At 46.9% G+C, this 20,123-nt stretch overlaps 1 protein-coding gene across 1 annotated transcript in view; it reads left to right on the plus strand.

The window, feature by feature from the left end:
- LOC308464802 (uncharacterized protein) overlaps positions 1 to 19,249 on the plus strand; it is a 34,936-nt gene extending 15,687 nt beyond the window's left edge. Inside the window, exons 10-20 of the mRNA XM_080984391.1 lie at positions 1,900 to 1,994; positions 5,923 to 6,359; positions 8,523 to 8,626; positions 10,279 to 10,433; positions 11,670 to 11,838; positions 12,955 to 13,078; positions 13,934 to 14,052; positions 15,721 to 15,935; positions 16,285 to 16,393; positions 16,890 to 17,093; positions 18,115 to 19,249. Coding sequence (XP_080840517.1) covers positions 1,900 to 1,994; positions 5,923 to 6,359; positions 8,523 to 8,626; positions 10,279 to 10,433; positions 11,670 to 11,838; positions 12,955 to 13,078; positions 13,934 to 14,052; positions 15,721 to 15,935; positions 16,285 to 16,393; positions 16,890 to 17,093; positions 18,115 to 18,199 — 1,816 coding nt within the window. The 3' untranslated portion in view covers positions 18,200 to 19,249. The remainder of the gene's footprint in view (positions 1 to 1,899; positions 1,995 to 5,922; positions 6,360 to 8,522; positions 8,627 to 10,278; positions 10,434 to 11,669; positions 11,839 to 12,954; positions 13,079 to 13,933; positions 14,053 to 15,720; positions 15,936 to 16,284; positions 16,394 to 16,889; positions 17,094 to 18,114) is intronic.
- Positions 19,250 to 20,123: the final 874 nt, after the last annotated feature.

Consider the following 20,123-nt stretch of genomic DNA (forward strand, 5'->3'; position numbering starts at 1 on the left):
AGTGGGGTGGAAAATTCCATCTGCCAATTTCAATTTCTCCCAGTTTTTCCTCCCCCCCCCCCCCACTCTTAAGCTCAGTTCTCAACATTTCTAAACAGTTTGTGAATTATTTTTTTAAAGTCCTCCTAAACAGTTCATCAACATTGCAGTGCAATCTTTTCCTCATATACAAATCTTTGCCAAGCAATTTCCCCTAATACAATGCCTTTTGGTATGTTACTTTCACTAATATATACAGTGGTGCCTCGGGTTACAGGCGCTTCAGGTTACAGACTCTGCTAACTCAGAAATAGTACCTTGGATTAAGAACTTTGCTTCAGGATGAGAACAGAAATCGTGTGGTGGCAGTGCGGCGGTAGCAGGAGGCCCCATTAGCTAAAGTGGTGCTTCAGGTTAAGAACAGTTTCAGGTTAAGTACGGACCTCCAGAATGAATTAAGTTCTTAATCCCAGGTACCACTGTATGCACTACATATGCATAATTCTTTTTGTACACATTACTTGGCAAGAGAGCGTTATTGCCAAATTCAGATAAGTGCACGTTTCAAGGGATGCCGGCTGTGAGTCAGTTTGCATGTTTCTTTGGGAAGTGCAAAGAAATGGAATCACCTTTCTCTCTCTCCCCACCCCCCCACCGACACTGGGATTCCCGATTAGGAGCCTATGGGGGCCAGTGGCTTCTCCAAGCCTTTGCCACGAGGGGCCCAGGTCCCCAGGCTGAAAAGGAACAGGCTTGCAGCCTTGAATCAGGCGAGAGAGGTCTGCTCTGAGGTTCGGCACACTCTTGGAAAAGGCCTCTAAGCACTTTCAGATCCCAGATTTTCCTTGCCACTGCAGCGGGCTAGGAAAGGATTAAATTCTCCCTCCCCTTCTGCCAGATCCGGATCATTATCAGCCCCTCCAGCTGCTGAAAAAAACCTGCATGTGAAATATGAAGATACATTTACTGACACATCTACTTTGGTTCTCAGATATCTCCAACTGGCAGAAGTAGCTTCTAAGCATAGGAGCCAATTCCTAGGGGCTGAGGTCCCTTCGGCCCCCTCCAATAAAATATTGGAGGGGGCTGGACGCCTCCCAAAGTTGCTAGACATTGCCATTCAAATGGTGCACATGTGCCGCATTTTGCGATTGATCATGTGGGGCAGGGCTTACCTGGCCTCCCCAATATGCACCATCAGCACCAGTCAGCATAGCCGTTGTGCAGGATGATGCACCAACTAGATCTAATTTCTCCCCCCATGCTTACTCTGGGTTGGCATTGGGAGCCCCACAGGTGTGTATGCCCATGTGGGGCTGCTGCCACCCCACAACTCCCCACTCCATCCTTCTTATGATGAGCATAGTGTTGTCGCCAAGAGGCTGCCACTGCCTTTGGCCTCCACCCCATGGGCCACCGCTGTTGCCTCCTCTGCTTGGGTCATAAGAAAAGGAAGCACAGGATTCTCCCGGCGAATCATTCACATCAGATCCCAGCCTTGCAAAACAGTGCAGGGCTGGCAGGGTGATGTGAGGAGCCAAATGTGCAGTGTTGCTCAGAAAAATGCTCCCAAGACCATCAGCAAGCCCTGCCCTATACCCCTAGCTACAGTTGCATTCTCCATTGCAGATTCTGCACTGAGTAGAGCAGCGGTTCTCAACATGTGGGCCCCAGATGTTGTTGGACTACAACTCCCATCATCCCTGAGCTCTGGCCTTGCTAGCTAGGGGTGATGGGAGTTGTAGTCCAACAACATCTGGGGACCCACAGGTTGAGAAAGGCTGGAGTAGATGGTTAGACTAGCTGGAGGTCCCTTCGTGAAATTCTATGATTCCATTCTGAGAATGACTTTGCCTTACCCTCCATTGGTAAACATAACCAGCCTGTGAGCTGAGAGGTGATGGCTGGCCTTCCAAACAGATTGAGTACCCTGCTGTACAAGGATGGGGAATCTTTGGCCCCTGAGATGCTTTTGGACAGCAGCTCCCACCATCCCAGACGTCTGGCCATGCAGAGTGAGGCTGAAATGAATGGGAGTCCACCAGAACCTAAAGGGCCATTGGTCCCCCATCGTTGCTGTTGTAGGAACTAAGCAGTGGATGCTCATCCCACCTGCCCCTTCCATGCACTGAGTGCCACATTGCACCCAAACTTGGTGGAAGAAATGGTTGATTCCTGATTTTCCACTCCATGCCCAAACCACTGATCCGCAGAGCACAAGCACAGCTCGCTGCGCATGAACAGATGAGTGCAGATGAGCTGCTCCTTGAACCCGTGCCATGCATTCCAGCAAACATTCCTGGCTAAAGGCCGCCATCTTGTTGAGCTCGATGATTGGGTAACTGAACTTTGCCCACAGTCTCCAGGAGGGAAATGATCAACCCAACTTCCTTTCTTAGGGACTGTAGCCAAGTTATAAAAGTTGGACTCCAGGTATTTAACAGATTTTATTTATCACTGACTTTGCTTATGGGTCAGGTCCACTAGCTTGGTTTCCTGATAGATTATTGATTTAGGTCAGGGGTAGGAAACGTCAGGTGCACGGGATGAATGCAGCTCTGATGCCTGATCTTTATTTGGCCCCCAGGACTCTTCAAGGGCCACACACCTTCCCAGAATTCACCCCTCACTGGCCCTGCCCCATGTTCTCCTGCAGAAGCACTTTTTACAATCCTACAGCAAAGTCCTCCAAGGCCCTAGAACAGTGTTTCCCAAACTTGGGTTTCCAGGTTTTGTTTTGTTTTTGGACTACAACTCCCATCATCCCTAGCTAGCAAGACCAGTGGTCAGGGGGACAATGGGAATTGTAGTCCAAAATCAGCTGGAGACCCAAGTTTGGGAAACACTGGGTTGTGGATAGATTCTAAAGATAGCTCAGTTGGTAGAGCATGAAGAAGAAGAAGAGTTTGGATTTGATATTCCGCCTTTCACTCCCTTTAAGGAGTCTCAAAGCGGCTAACAATCTCCTTTCCCTTCCTCCCACACAACAAACACTCTGTGAGGTGAGTGGGGCTGAGAGACTTCAAAGAAGTGTGACTGGCCCAAGGTCACCCAGCAGCTGCATGTGGAGGAGCGGGGAAGCGAACCCGGTTCCCCAGATTACGAGATTACCACTCTTAACCACTACACCACACTGGCTCTCAAATCTCAGGGTTGTGGGTTCAAGCCCCACATTGGGCAAAAAGATTCCTGCACCGCACAGTGTTGGTTTAGGTCAGTGATGGCCATACTTGGCCCTCCAGCTGTTTTGGGACTACAATTCCCATCATCCCTGACCACTGGTCCTGTTAGCTAGGGATGATGGAAGTTGTAGTCCCAAAACAGCTGGAGGGCCAAGTTTGGCCATCACTGGTTTAGGTGATCCTCATGGTCCCTTCCAACTCTATGCTTCTAATGAAAGCTGGCTCTGTGCTGCTGTCACCGTGAAATGTGGGCAGCCTCGTTCATATCAAACGAGGACTCCAGGTAGTTACAAGTGCTGGTGCAACAAGTGCCATTTAAGGTTTTACAGTTGGGCCCATGAAGAGTTTGGCAGTGTGTGTTGAGGGCAGGGCAATTTTATCCACCTAGAGAGCATGTTACTATAGTGGTACCTCTGGTTACGAACTTAATTCACTCTGAAGGTCTGTTCTTAGCCTGAGGTACCACTTTAGCTAATGGGGCCTCCCGCTGCCGCTGCATCATTGCTGCACAATTTCTGTTCTCATCCTGAGGTAAAGTTCTTAACCTGAGGTACGACTTCTGGGTTAGCGGAGCCTGTAACCTGAAGTGTTTGTAACCAGAGGTGTTTGTAACCTGAGGTATCACTGTAGTGTCTGCAAGTGACACTGAAGGCACCAATGAAGTCAAAGTTGCACCTCATGAGAGGTGTGTTTATGTCTGTGAAAGAAAGACTTCTGATGAATGTAACATCTCAAGACTTCTTACTAGTAAGATATAGTACATTCCTTGAGGAACGGTGGTAATAAGACCACTTTCTATGGTGGGCTAAGTACTGGTGACCTCTGGCCCCATTGTAGGCATTGATTTTGGTGCTCTGATTTTCCCTTTGATATTTATGTTAATTTTATTCTTATACCTATTCCTGTTTTTAAGAAAGGGAGGTGTGTGGTATGACGTCCCTGTAAGATTAATGAACAGCTTGCCAGCACAGGTGAAAAGCATTTCAACAGATAAGCTCATTTCCTCATGGTGCGTTATGTTTGCACCTGCTTCTCTCTGGATATGTGAATAAACTTGCATGCCGTATTTATGATGCATTTATTAAATGTGTATAACTGCCCTTCATCCAAAGATCTCAGGGAGGTTCATAGAATAAAAATACAAAATAAAAATACAAAATACATAATAAAAACAAGAATATGAACAAAACAAGAACCCTCCGTCCCACAAACACATCTAAAAGGACACAGCCAAAGGCCTGGTTGAAGAGGAACGTTTTCGCCTGGTGCCTAAAAGTGTACAATGAAGGCTTCCCTGGAGAGAGCATGGCACAAACGGGGAGCCACCACAGAAAAGGCCTGTTCTCCTGTTGCCGCCCTCCGAACCTCTCATGGAGGAGGAGGAACAGGAAGAAGGACCTCAGGTGATGGTTGTAGGGTCCAGGCTGGTTCATATGGGGAGAGGCAGTCTTTGTGGTATTGCCATTTGGGAAGCCTGGGCATTATTGAGTTGGTTCCACAGAACCTTTGAGAACCAGATCTTGAACTCTGACAATGCCTCTTGCTGGAGGATGGAGAGGTGAGTGTGGCCTGTGTACATTGAACCCTCTGGCATCTAGAATGAGGAATCTTATGGCTAACCTAGTGTGCTACCTGGCACACGATGTGTTCACCTTCTGGAGCTCTGCTCAAGCATGCAAGGGAATATGGGCAACACCAGATCCTGTGATTGGCTGGCAGCACAAAGCCTTAGCATTGGCCAGGCATGTTATAAATACTGGAAGCCTGGCCAAGAGAGCAGTGTTCTTCTTCCTGAATTTCAGGTGCAAAGCTTTGCAAAGCATCTCAGCTGAAACTGATGCCCCCAGCTTCAGCCCCTGACCTCAGAGACCCAAGGCTAGAAGGAGACACACTCTAGGTCATGGGTGGCAAACCTCAGGGTTCAGTGGTGAGGAGAGTCAGGAGAGAGGGAAGAATGCCACAAAGGGTCTCTCCTGCACCCTAAGTGCCCAATATCCTCCTCCATTTTGACAGCTCCAGATCACTCTGGGTGGATCTGACTCAATGGGGGTGATCAAAGGCTGTTTCAAACCATCCATGGACCAGCCCCTGGTAGCTTCAGGATCCAGGATTCATCCAGACTGGATGCAAAGCCCTAGATCCAATCCCTAGCTCCATCTCTCTGCTTTGTAGCCACCACTAGTCGTCCTCAAAGCAAACCCACTGAGATGAATGGGAATAACTGAATCCCATTCATCTCTGTGGGTCTTCTCTGAGAATGACTTAGCGCCATAGCTCTTGTTATGTCACCCGTGTGATGTAACATGCCAAGGTCCACTGCTCCGGTCCACTTCCCCCTTTCCCAATAGATGGAGCATCTTCCATTTAAGCTGCCACCGCCCCCTTGGAAACTGCTCTCAGAGGTAAAAAATTAACCGGCCCGAAGCTTTTATACAAAGTGCTGGCTTTTCAAAGCATGTGGATTGGCCAGGAGGGTCCTATATACTGAAGGCATCTTCTCAGCATCAACACGTAGAGGCCCTGTTCTTAAATTCTCTTGGGAATAAAGGAGAGCTGGAGAGAAGAGCAATATTATTGATAGGTGAAGAGAAAAGCAAGGGGCGACAGCGGGCTTTTGGTGATTTCAGGCCACGCCATCTGGGAACTGTGGATTGCCACATTTCTGCCTTCTGAAACACAAGAAGCCAGTTCTCTATAAACTCCAACCAGTGTGCAGAGGCTTGAATCCCATCAGGGTCTCCTGGGAGCCCCTCTCCTCCAGGGAACTCTACTCGGCTGACCACCAACACCACCATGACTTTTGCAGATATCCTGGACAACCTGGGAGGCATGGGCCGCTTCCAAAGGATGTCCGTCGCCTTCCTGGCCATCCCTCTGATGTTTCTGGCCAACCACAACCTCCTGCAGAATTTCACGGCAGGGATCCCCGAGCACCACTGCCGGCCCCGCATCACGGCCAACCACACCCGCCATGCCAGCAACCTCACCCAGCAGCTGGGAGCCGAGAGCTCCCTCCGGATTTCCATCCCGATGGATGAGAACAAGCAGGTAGAGAAGTGCCGCCGCTTCGTCACCACCCAGTGGCGGCTCCTGGATCCAAACGCTACCCTCCCCAGCAACGCCGTGGTGGACACTGAGCCATGTGTTGATGGGTGGATCTACGACAGGAGCATGTTCACCAACACCATCATCAGTGAGGTGAGAGAGAGCAGCCCTCTATCTGGACCATCCTTGAGAGAGTGGGGTTGAGGATAAGTGGCTGGGAGGTCCATCGTGCAGTGGTAGAGCACCTGCTTGGAGTGCAGAAGGAGTGTCCCCTGCCTGAAACCCTGGAGAGCCACTGCAAGTCCACTACATGGACCAGTGGTCTGATTCAGTAGAAGGCAGCTTCCCAAGCTCCTTAGTTAAGAACCATGAGGTCTAGAATCTTAACTTTTTTAAAAAGGGAAAGGAGCATATATTATTTACATACAGAAGGTCCCTGCTTCAATTCCTAATGGCACCTGGAAAACGCTTGCCAGTCAGTGCAGCCAGAGTTTCCCAAACCTGGGTCTCCAGCTGTTGTTGGACTACAACTCCCATCATTCCTAGCTAGCAGGACCAATGGTCAGGGATGGTGGGAACTGTAGTCCAAAAACAGCTGGAGACCCAAGTTTGGGAAACCCTTGTGTAGACTATATTGAGCCAAATAGACCAATGGTGTAACTTGGTGTAAGTAAGGCATGTTCCTGTCCTGCCATGGACAAATGAGGCAACAGTTTTTCATAGAGCTGAAAAGAGTCATAGGGCTGGAGGAGATATTAGGTTTGCATTCACCCTTTCACGCAAAGCTCCCTAATTGACACCTCCCGAAACAATATGCAAACCCCTAAGCAGCTGTCCTTCAAAATTCGCACTTCTCCAGAGATTTGGGTGCTATTCACTTGCCAAATAACGTGAACAAAAATATGTGACTCGGGGGAAGAAAGAGCATGCAATATTGCATTATATGAGGAAATTGCTTGCAAAAATATGTACATTAGGCAAAATTACATGCATAAATATGTATATTAGAAGAGAGAGTCACACCAAAATGCTGAATTCTAAAGAGCCGCTTTAAAAGACAAAAGAAATCAGAACAGATGCTCAATCAAGACTGAACATTTTATATTTTTGGCATAAACCTTGTGCAAGCAAATCAGTTTTTGTACACCTCATTAAATTTTGTAGACCCAAAGCACCTTATAGCAACAGATCTGTCAGGGATGTCAGCTATAACAGCCAGAGGTTCAGAGTGTGTGGAGTCAAAATGTAACAGCAAAAGGGAGGGATTTCTTCACATCTGGCACATAATGATATGGCGTTTTTCAAGCCTAAGAATTTGTATTTCAGTGTCTACAAGTGGGATCTGTAGCAAAATGTCCAAGCTTCCTGCCAGCCATGCTTTTCCTCAGAGATCCCATCCATTCTGCATTGGCTCCCAGTGCATTTCCGAGCACAATTCAAAGTGTTGGTGCTGACCTTCAAAGCCCTAAACGGCCTCAGTCCAGTATACCTGAAGGAGCGTCTCCACCCCCATCGTTCAGCCTGGACATTGGGGTCCAACTCTAAGGGCCTTCTGGTGGTTCCCTCACTGCGAGAAGTGAGGTTACAGGTAACCAGGCAGAGGACCTGGCGCCCACCCTGTGGAATGCCCTCCCATCAGATGTCAAAGAAATAAACAACTATCTGACTTTTAGAAGACATCTGAAGGCAGCCCTGTTTAGGGAAGTTTTTAATGTTTAATGCTGGGGAAACCCAGCCAGATGGACAGGGTATAAATAAATTTTTTATTTTTATTTTTATTTTTATTTCCCCCCAATCTACCAGCTAGCACGCTAAGTGCAAATTGGACTGGGGGGGGGTGTTCCTCTGAGCTAGATTCCTCCCTCCTTGTGCATGGATTTTGGATGCGTGAGAGAGCGAGGTTACTATTAGTAGGTAGGATGAATCAGTAGCATCAGAAACATGGACATAAAACGTTTGCACCTATTTGTAAATGTACGAACAAATAAGCAGCTTCTTTAAATGATGACTTCCCTAAGTTACTCCTTATCCCCTTTCAGCACTCTACCTTGTTCACAGTTATATTATCTAAAGGGGGGTATTTAAGGATTGTTATGAGTCATTGTTTTCAGCACCTTTGTAATGAGTCATTGTTTTCATTGCCTTCGCCTGAAGTTCACCAGTCACATAATTTTTCCTCTGGGACACTGGAAACAGATTCCGCGCTGAAAATAGGTTTCCAGGCTCAGAAATTAAGCCCCGCTGTGAGGCTGCCTCAAATGTTATGTCCACCTTTGTTCTCACACAGTCTCTGCTCCCCCCCCCCTCGATTTTTAGTGGGATTTGGTGTGCGATTCCCGGACCCTGAGGCAGATGGCCCAGTCCATCTACATGGCCGGAGTGCTGATCGGATCGGTGCTGTTTGGCAACCTCTCGGACAGGTGAGGTCCAAGGCTACAAACAACAAAGCCGGATGGATCCCCCCCCATTCCCCAGTTCAATTTGTGGGGGTTGGTTGTCCCCTTCCTCTGGGGTATAATAACAGCTCTTGAAATCAATGTGGTTGGGCTGTGGGTGAGGGATGTGGGCGTGGCCTGTTGCGTGGCCACCTGGATCGAGGGGTGGAGCCTAAAACAGGTATTATTGTGAAGCCAGTGGACCTATCAGGCTCCAGCTGAAAGTTTAAACTCTTCGCAAGTCCAAATACCTCTAGGAATCCTAAAGAGCTACTGTGGGCAGGGACGATGGTAGCCCAAAAACTGTCATAGAATTGTACTCAGTATTGATCCAGAGCAGATTCCAATGTATAGTTAGTAGAGTAAAAACTTAACCACGTTGCAGGATTGCCCCCCAAAAATAGTCCAGAGGTAATTAATATTTCATCCAGCAGAGCTTTACTGCTACTGAAGGCAAATGAGCACAATGGTCACAAATCCAATACATTCAGGATTGGCCCTTCCACAAGAAATCCAGTTGCAACAGACTTAACTTAAACTTGCAATAACTTATAATAAGACTAAACCTTAACACTATACAGTGGTACCTTGGTTCTCAAACTTAATCCATTCCGGAAGTCCGTTCCAAAACCAAAGCTTTCCAAAACCAAGGCATGCTTTCCCACAGAAAGTAATGCAAAATGGATTAATCTGTTCTAGACTTTTAAAAAACCCCCTGAAACAGCCATTTCAAATGAATTTTACTATCTAACGAGACCATTGATCCATAAAATATAAGCAACAAACAATGTACTGCAGTCACACAATCAATCAATCAGTAGCTGAATTGGGTTCCATACACTCACAAAAATAAAATAAAAAGAGCCGCAAAAACAAAAACGCAAAATAAATTGCAAAAACAGACAGACCTCAGCATAACACTCAAAACAAAAGTGTGGCACTCAAAACGGAAGTGTAACACTCCAAACAGAGCACGTTCGGCTTCCGAAAAAGTTCACAAACTGGAACACTTACTTCTGGGTTTGGAGTGTTTGGGTTCCAAGTTGTTTGAGTACCAAGGCATTTGAGAACCAAGGTACCACTGTATACAGAACACCACACCAGAGATAGAAAGAGAAAGTGAAACCTAGCCTCCTTCTGACCTTTCTTTTATAGTCAGCATGACCTTGACAGAAGAGATAAGAGAACCCATTTAAACCAGCTGTACTCAGCTTCTCTGAAGGAATAACCCAAACATCATGAACCTTCTGCTTGCTTCTTTCACACAGAGAAGCTTCCAGAACCCTCTTGAATTAATTAGACTAAGAAAGATCTCTAGACATCAGGTCAATACTTTCTGCACTAAGAAATGCAAACTGGCAACAACATCAGGAGGGTCCCATCTCTGCAGTGAAGAAGGGAGACGGGCCATAGCCAAATGGGAGAGTATCTGCTTTGCACACCTGAGTTCCCAGTTTCATCCCAGGTGTGTTCAGGTGGGGTTGGGAAGCTCCCCTGCCTGAAACCCTGGAGAGTCAAAGCCAGTCCATGGAGACAACAGTGAGCTAGATAGACCAATGGCCTGATGTGGTATATAAGGGAGTTTTTTTAGGCTCCTCTTAGCTTCACATTAATACATGTTCAACTCCATCATTTAGGTTTGGCCGGAAAGCCCTCATCGTCTGGAGCTACCTGCTGATGGGGGTGGCGGGCACCTCCACTGCCTTCTCGCCAAACTACACGGCTTACTGCGTTTTCCGATTCCTGTGTGGAATGGCCATGTCAGGGATAGCGATTAACTCCGTCTCCCTGTGTGAGTACTTCGACGCTCCTCTCTCGCTGGCCAAGTCCTCAAGCAGCCCTTTACAAGCCATCTGAGAAGAACAGGCCCACTTCCATTTCATCCTACAAACCGGGGATGGGGAACCTCAGGTCCCAGGGCCAAGGGTAGCCCCCAAGGCCTGTCTAACTGGCCGCCGTGACTCTCCTCAGACACCTCCCCCCCCTTTCCCTAGGCAATACCTTTCGCTGGCCCTGAGGGGTTTTTGTCTGGAGGGAACGTGCCCTTGCACTCTGACAATGCCTCTTGCTTGTGGATATTTGGTGGAGCATGAGACTCTTCATTTCAGGGTTGTGGGTTCGAGCCCCACATGGGGCAAAAAGGGGGTTGGGCTAGATGACCCTTGTGGTGCCTTCCAACTCTCTAAATTATATATATATATATATATGTGTGTGTGTGTGTGTGTGTGTGTGTGTGTTTTAGCATCATTTTCAACAGTTATTAAGCATACTTTTATATCTTCTACAATTTTTTTGACTTCCATCAATCACATCTGAAAATTTTCCAATCTTTTCCACTTAATTTACATTTCTTACTTGCACTATTACATTTAAGTATCATAAGTAATGTCTCTCCTCTTTATCTTCTTTGCAATATTTCATATATTCCTCCTTACAAAACTTCTTGTAGTCCTACTAGCGTAATTTGCTCTTCAAATAGTTCGTATATTTCTTCCAATCTTCTGTGAATCTCTTGTGGTGCCTTCCAACTCTATAATTCTATGACTGTCTGGATGGAAAATGGAGAGGGTGTGTGTGTATTTAGAAACAAGCCTACTTTACAAGGGAAAAGGTTTATATTTTAACTGTACTAAGCCAGCGCTTCTACACACTTTATTTTTGTATATTGAAACATTGCTCCCAATTTGAAAAGAAAAACCTACGCCTTTTTAATCTACGTGACTATAACAGCTCTGTGTTTCAGTGCCCTGTCCACTCAATCAACTCCCATGGCACTTAATCAACTTGAATTTGAGTCAACAGCTCAGGTTCAAAGGTGCATCATGGGGAAAAGAAAACTATATCCTAGCTAGGCAACTAATGTACGACTCCTACCCTGAACAGCAAGAATCGCGGCAAGAAAGTGGTACCCATAATTGTTACCTGCGCACTTTTATCGTTTTTACTCACCCTGCTCCTCTGACATCGGTTGCCAACCTGAAAAAAGCAGCATTTTTTTAAAAAAATGTATCCTTGTCTCCTTCCCCAGGCATGGAGTGGATTCCGACCAAGTACCGTGCCATTGTTGGCACCATCAACGGTTACGGCTACACCTCTGGGCAGTTCATCCTGGCTGGACTGGCGTACGCCATCCCTGGCTGGCGCTGGCTGCAGCTGACAGTCTCCCTGCCTTTCTTTGTATTCTTCCTCTACTCCTGGTAGGTCAGTGTGGTCTGCTAGCAGTGGCGCCACCAGGGCAGGACTTTGGGGCAGAGAAGCCCAAAGCACAGCAGCAGGAGCAGGAGGGATCAGGCCGCCCCGTACATCAGGGCTGGCTTGACACATTTTGCAGCAAGTGAAGTAATACACATGGCTGGGTCCTGCTCGCCGCAGGTCCCAATCCCAGACACGGAGAGTGGAAGGTGCTCCAAGCTCACTGTGGGTTACTCTGCATTTTTAAATCGGTCCCAGTATATCCTTCCAACAAGAGTGGGAAAACATTTCAGTCCAAGGGCCACATTCCTTGCGAATGACTTCCCTGGGGCCACAAGACAGTGGTGGGCAGGGCCAAAGGGAAAAGAGGACGCGGCAGCAGGTGTGAATCTTACCTTTCTCCAGGAGGCTATATTTCAGCCACGCCAAAATCAGACTTCTCCATCCAGGCAAGCAACAGACAAATACTAGAAGGCAGAAGCAGTCAAGGAGTGGTGGGATGCAGAGGAATGGTGGGAGGCACAAGCTGGGGAATCCCCAAGGGAACCCCCAGGGGAAGAAGGCTCAGAGCCTGAGGAGTGGTGGTGGGATGATAATAGGTGGACAGAGGGAGCAGACAAGGAGGAGGAGGTGTCGGAAGCAGAAGAGGTAACAGGGTTTAGTGAGCAGGGAGATTCGGTGGCAGAGAGAAGTCCAGAATTGGAAGCAGCAGTGGAGGGAGCCCAAAAGGCAGAGATGAATCAGGCTGGTGAGGAACCCAGGGTGTCTCTCTCTCTCTCTCCTGCTGCACCAAGCTCCCCTCCCCCATGGTCTCCCAGGACCAGAAGAGGTATGAAGAGGGAAGAGCAGAGAGAGGCACATTGGTGTAGTCTCAGATTGTCTGGGAAGGATCTGGGAAAGGAGGGGACTTAGGCAGCTGTGGGAAGGCAGAGACATTCAGCCTCCACAACTGCCTCATAAAGGCAAGACCAACAGAAAAGAGTTGCTGTGCTCATTAGGCCTGGCTCCCCCTGAGCAGGCATTTCTTCAGATAAAGAGTTAACTGCTCCCTGCTCTAGCCATTCCTTCCTTCCCTCAGAGAGCTACTGAAAGAATCCCCTTTCCTTGTGTTTGGTCTGCAGGCTGTATGTGGAGTCGGCACGATGGCTGGCAATTTCAGGAAAACACGAGCAGGCAGTGAAAGGCCTCAAGAGAGCCGCCCAAATAAACGGGAAGAAGAATGAAGGAGACAAACTTAGTGTGGAGGTACATCACGCTGGGGATGCAGGACAAGGAAGAAATGCAACTTTTTGCACAGGCACAAAACTAGGAAGCAGCCATGTGTGCAACGGCCCTAGCAAACTCATCGGTAGAGTTCAAATTCAGGCCTCCCATCCTGAGACACCTGAGGACTGGCTTCAGTTGGCTCTGATGGAAAGGTGCTCTGAGCATGCTCAGAAGTATTATTTCATATATCCCTAGGGCTCAGCCATTTCATTTCACTTCACTTAGTTATTCATTTTTCATTCATGAATGTTGCCAAATAAACTCATATTTAGCTAACCATGAGATCGTTTGGCCATTATGAATCCAGCTTGGGCGAGTCCCTCATTTGCCAACATATTTTGATGCCTTTCAACTATTTCATTCCACTTTTTATTTGTGTACCACCTTTTTATATAAGCTATGCATGAGCTTGCTAGATTAAGATTTGATTTCCAAAGCAAAACGCTTTGCTGCACAGCTCAGGTTCATTGTCAGCCAACTTGTGTCGGGAGCTGTAAAGCATTTCATGACCCTGTTTTCTCATTCTGCAACAAGTCTTGGGAGACGAAGTGTCGGTGGATTAGGCTATCTGTGGCTATAGGCCAAGATGGCTATGTTCTGCTTCCACAGTCAGAGGCAGCATGTCTCTGAATGCCAGTTGGTGGGAATCGCAGGTGGAGTTCTCGCTGTGCTCAGGTCCTGTTTATAGGCTTTCCAGAAGAGGCGTCTGATTGGCCACTGGGAGAACAGAATGCTGGCTTGGATGGGCCTTGGGCCTGATCCAGCTGCAGGGCTGCGTTGGTGACCTTCTGTCCCCTGCTTGGTTTATCCCAACTTTGCTCTCTTCCTGCTCAGGTTTTGAAATCCAGCATGCAAAAGGAGCTCTCCTCCGCCACCAAAGCCAGCCACGGCATGGCCGACCTGGTGTGGACACCTGCTATTCGCAGAATCTCCTGCGGGATCTCCCTTGTCTGGCAAGTGCCTTCTTTTCTTCTTCTTGCTAGGGCAAAAAAAAAGGAACACAAACTCCCCCCCCCCCCAATGCAATGTTGGGGACTGGCTGGATAAAGAGGAGCGCTAGGAGGTTCCAACTGAAGAACTCCCCCAGGAAAACAGCAGAGGAGGAAGGCTCACAGCCAAGATTGTGGTGGTGGGACTCTGGAGACAGGTCAGAGATGGAGGGAGGTTGGGAGGCGCAAGGAGCAACAGGCTCGAGGGAAAGAGAAGAGCCTGAGGCAGAAAGCCCTTTGAGAGCAAGACAGAGTAATAATAATAATAATTTATTATTTATTCCCCACCCATCTGGCTGGGCTTCCCCAGCCACTCTGGGCAGCTTCCAACAAAATATTAAAATACCGTAATACATCAAACATTAAAAGCTTCCCTAAACAGGGCTGCCTTCAGATGTCTTCTAAAAGTCTGGTAGTTGTTGTTCTCTTTGACATCTGGTGGGAGGGCGTTCCACAGGGCGGGCGCCACTACCGAGAAGGCCCTCTGCCTGGTTCCCTGTAACTTGGCTTCTCGCAGTGAGGGAACTGCCAAAAGGCCCTCGGGGCTGGACAGTGTCCGGGTAGAACGATGGGGGTGGAGACGCTTCTTCAGGTATACTGGTACAGATATATGGGTACAGAGAGAGAGAGAAATCAGGCCCTGGACCTGAAAGAGAGAAGGTGGAAAGGACAAAAGCTGCACCAGCTTTGCAGCAGCTGCCCGGTCCCTCTGTGTTGAGCGTCCCTCCCGTTTTGACTCCAAAGCCATGCAGGGCTTTACATATAGCCGAACAGAAAGCTCAGAAAGGTCAAGAGTTTGAACCAGTTTGGGAGACATCCAGAGGAGAAGATTTAGGTGGAAGGAGGAGGAGCCAAGAGCTAGTCCTGGCAACGTTGCCACTGAGAGCAGCCATGCCTGCGTGCTCCCTGCTTGTATGCTATTTTCTTGAATCAAAAGCCAGCTTTACTTTGAGTCTCTGTTCTAACTGGCCAATGACCCAGCCCTGACATGCAAGCAAACAAATAGGGGGTGCAAAAGGGGGGGGGGTGTTGGAATAAGGAGAATGCAGAGGGGCTGAATGAATTATTTGCATCTGTCTTCACAGTGGCAGGTGGAGGGTGGATGCATATACCTGAACTATCTTTCTCAAGAAGGAAGTCTGAGGAATGGGCCTTTTCAGTGTTGGCTCCCTGTTTGAGCAATGCTTTCCCTAGGGATGGTGCCAGGCACCATCATTCACGCATCTCTGAATTTTGAAAGGCAGTTCTCCAGCCGGGTAATGTGTACACACATGCATATACTAGGGCAAAGTGTGCACTAAAATGCCTAAATTAGTGAAAATCACATACAACACTGTATTTTCCAGGGGGAAATTGCTTTACTAAGATGTGCAAAATCACATACAAATGTGACTCTTTGGAGAAATCCACACTAAATGGCTGGTGAACTTTCGCAAAAATAAAAACTGCAAACTGATATGAAAATGTGGAGAACGGAATGTAAGATTTTAAAGAAAGAACTGTCAGAAACTGAAACCAACAGATTATTGGAATCCATTTCAGACAAGACAGAAAGAGCTTTTGCATTGTTGGGAAGCAAGGAAGTTGGGGGCGTGTTGGTTGAGCATCCTGACTTATGATCTGTCACCCCAGGTTCTCCACCGCCTTTGCCTATTATGGGCTGGCCATGGACCTGCAGAACTTTGGCTTCAACATCTACCTAACCCAGCTGGTCTTTGGCGCTGTTGACTTCCCAGCCAAGCTGGCCTCAGTGTTGACCATCACGTTTGTGGGCCGCCGATTCTCCCAGGCTTCGTCACTTATCCTGGCAGGGCTTTGTATCCTGGCCAACATCTTTGTGCCTTCAGGTGAGGATCTTGTTATGAGTGCGGCACAGAAATTGGTTAGTGCAAAGATATAGTGTCTCCCCTCCCCACTGGCCTCAATCCCAGGCATAAGAAGAGTCCTGGTGGAACAGGTCAATGGTTCACCCAGTCCAGCACCCTGTTCTCACAGCAGCCAGACAGATGTTCCAATGGGAAGCCCAAAAGCAAGACCCGAGCAACTCTCCCTACCTCCAGTTTCCAGCTATTGGTGTTCAGATGCATATGTCCTCCAACAGAAGAGCTTCAGCATAGCCATCAGGCTAGAAGCCATTGGTAGCCTTATCCTCCATGAATTTTTGCTTCCGACTGACAAGTCTCTCTTACTTCTTAGATCTGAGCAGTCTGCGAATGGTTTTTGCTGTGATCGGCAAAGGCTCCCTTGCGGCCTCCTTCAACTGCGCCTACATCTTCTCTGGAGAGCTTTTCCCAACTGTGGTCAGGTGGGTCAAAGGGAGTCCTGGAAACCTACAATGCAAAATTCAGATAACTGTGAATTTTGAAGGATAGCTGAGTTTTGGTTTGTGTATTGTTTTGAAAAGTGTGTTTAAGGTAGATTTGCCTTTAAATGAAAACAGAACTTCTCCTTTATCCCTATTGAAAAGTGTGTAATTAATTAAGGATTAACAGGAAGACGTACAAACACCTCACAAGCAAGTCATGGCAAATGCATTGTTGTATAGTCTCCCTGCCAAGAAATCAGAATGAAAAGTTCAGTAAAGCTGTCTAGCTGCCCCTTAAGCTTTGTGTGAGCAAATCAGGATGACTGCTCAACAAACTGGTCATCTGGCAGAGCCCTGCATTTCGATTTTGTATCGTGTGATGCTGCCCTAGAAAACTCTAAGCAAACTGACAGTCATGCAATCCACATTCAAACCAGAAGCTCTAGAAAGAGCTGGAAACTGCAGATCTTCACGTCAGTTTCTTCTCATGCCACAGGCAATCGGGGATGGGCCTGGGGGGTACCATGGCCCGTGTGGGTAGCATGATAGCCCCTCTGGTGAAGATGACTGGGGAAATATTTGCACCGTTGCCGCTGATAATCTATGGAATGGCTCCCATTATCTCTGGCATTGCTGCCTGTTTTCTACCAGAGACCCGGAATGTCCCACTTGCAGAGACAATTGAGGAAGTGGAGAGACGGTGAGATTCAAGATATATCTAATGTTTTGGGGAGGTTTCTGCCCTGGTGGCCCTGCCCTCACATTGGGCTGGCTAAGAAAGAAAACAGGGACGCGGGTGGCGCTGTGGTCTAAACCACTGAGCCCAGGGCTTGCTGATCGGAAGGTCAGCAGTTCGAATCCCCATGACGGGGTGAGCTCCTATTGCTCGGTCTCAACTCCTGCCAACCTAGCAGTTCGAAAGCACGTCAAAGTGCAAGTAGATATACAGGTACCACTCCGGCGGGAAGGTAAATGGTATTTCCATGTGCTGCTCTGGTTTCGCCAGAAGCAGCTTTGTCATGCTGGCCACATGACCTGGAAAAACAGTCTGTGGACAAATGTTGGCTCCCTCGCCCAGTAAAGCAAGATGAGCGCTGCAACCCCAGAGTCGGCCACGAATGGACTTAACTGTCCGGGGTCCTTTACCTTTACCTTTAAGAAAGAAAACAGAATTCTATATACTACTCAGAGACAGTTTAAAAAAAAAAGAAGCACCCCCTCCCTTCTTTAACTGAGGAATTTATAAGACTTTTAGGCTGGAATCCTATACACATTTAAAGATAAAGGGACCCCTGACCATTAGGTCCAGTTGTGGCCAACTCTGGGGTTGCAGCGCTCATCTCGCTTTATTGGCCAAGGGAGCCGACGCACAGCTTCCAGGTCATGTGGCCAGCATGACAAAGCCGCTTCTGGCGAACCAGAGCAGCGCACGGAAACACTGTTTACCTTCCCGCCAGAGCGGTACCTACTTATCTACTTGCACTTGATGTGCTTTCGAACTGCTAGGTTGGCAGGAGCCTATACACATTTAGTGAACAGTAAATGCCTTGTGGGATATCTTTGGGAGAAGAAAAGGCGAAGGAGTAAACCCTACACAAATCCAGAGTGAAGTCTCTAAGACGGTTAGATAAACATGCCCATCTCCTTCCGCCATTTCCGCATAGGGCATGATCACCACCTCCTGTATTGCTTATTTCTGTTCAATTGCTTTTACTTTTAAGGTCAAGACCCCTCCAAGAGGATGAACAACAAATGAAGGTTCTTCTTGCCTCCACCAAGTCTGATCCCATCAAAGATGGTAGCTAAGAAGACAAAAGACACAGGGGCTATTTCACTCCACCCTCACCTGCCCACCCCAGTCTTCAGGCTTCAGACCCCTCCCCAGGTCCTCTAAAAGTTAAATCTCAGTGGGGAGGGAATTGATGGAAGCGGTGGGATATGCATACACCTACGGTGCAGGCATGTAAATTTAATGTGCTCGCGTGGACGCAAAAATGTCAGCACACTCTTTCCAGTCTTAAATTTGGTTCTCCACATTTCTGCATCGGTGTGCAATTTATTTATTTTTCCAAAGCCTGCTTGAAAACCCATCAGCATTTTATTGTGAATTTATCCTGATATACACATTTTTTTTTATTCTATTTCGGCAAAATAGATAGTTTTTGCAAAGCAATTTTCTCCAGTATAATGTGTTTTTGTACGCTACTTTCACTAATATATGCATTTTTATGCACGCTTTGCCCAAGTATATGTATTTTTGTACACATCACTTGGCTGGAGAACTACATGGCAAAATTTGGAGAAGTGTGAATTTCAAAAGGTGGCTGTGTTATGATTCATGTACTGTTTTGAAAAGTGTGAATTAGAGTTTGTCTTTAAATACAAACTGATTCAGTTTCCTTCCCCATCCCTTATCAGAGATGATGGGAGTTGTAGTTCAGTAACATCTGGAGGACCACAGGCTTCTCTCCTGCCAAAGCTGTTCAGGGATACACTCTGCAACTTGACTTGACTCCACACTAGGCAGCCTCTGACTGAACTAGAATTTCTGCGGCAAGTTTGATTCTGTGTATCTGGGGCTCAATTGGAACCAGAGTTTCCTCTCATACCTGGTGTGTAATTAACGGAACAAAGTTTGGAAGATTGCCAGTTGCTACTGATGAAAATGGTTACTGTGCTTATTGTATTGTATACATCTGAGATTTGCAAAGAAATGTCAGACTGTACTTTCTGCATCCTGTGGCCTTTGGGCCCCACTGTTTACAGTTTTCTCTATACCTATATATATGTGTGTGTGTCGGCCATGAGAGGCTTTTTCATGCATATGATGCCATAATAAATGTGTTAGCCTTTAAAGTGCCACAAGGCTCTTTATTTCATTTTGCATTGCTTTGCTTCAACAGAACAACAACGAACAAACCTATGGTCACATAAAGCATGCTCAATAAACACACAAGACGTAACCGGCTGTGTTCTTAGATAAATAAGGTATACTATTCATTGTATCAAATTATAAATTTCAACAGAAAACACTGACATTTTGGATCTAGAAGGTTTTAATAATGTATTTGGATGGCATGCATATTTATGGTATGATAAGGTCAAAGCACATAAAGCATTTAAAAACCACATTGTCAGGAAAGCGCTGTTTAATGTTTGGATAAGATATAAGGATTTGTTAGAAAACAAAACCCCAAGGTGGCTGTCACCAATGGAAGCGAAAGCCTTGAAAAAGGTCAATATGGAGGTCAAATGGCCGAAATATTGGGAAATTTTGGAACAAGATGGAGATAGACTGAAATTGCAGAGTTTTGAAAAACTAAAAAACAAAGTGCGAGACTGGCTTCATTATTATCAAATAATGGAGGTATTTAAATTAGACAGGAAAATTGGCTTCCAGGTGGAAAGATCCAAATTAGAAACAGAATTGTTAGAACCCAAGACTAAGAATTTGTCAAGAATGTATAACTTGCTGCTGAAATGGAATACTCAAGATGAAACGGTAAAATCGGCTATGATTAAATGGGCACAGGACGTTGGACATAACATTATGTTTGCTGACTAGGAACAGTTATGGACCACAGGTATGAAATTTACGGCATGTAATGCCTTAAGAGAGAATATTATGAAAATGATATACAGGTGGTACATAACCCCAGTCAAGCTTGCGAAAATCTATCACTTGCCCGATAATAAATGTTGGAAATGTAAAGAAACTGAAGGTACATTT

This window comes from Podarcis pityusensis, assembly GCF_964106645.2.
Source record: "Podarcis pityusensis genome assembly, chromosome: 16".
In the NCBI taxonomy this organism is placed as follows: Eukaryota; Metazoa; Chordata; class Lepidosauria; order Squamata; family Lacertidae; genus Podarcis; species Podarcis pityusensis.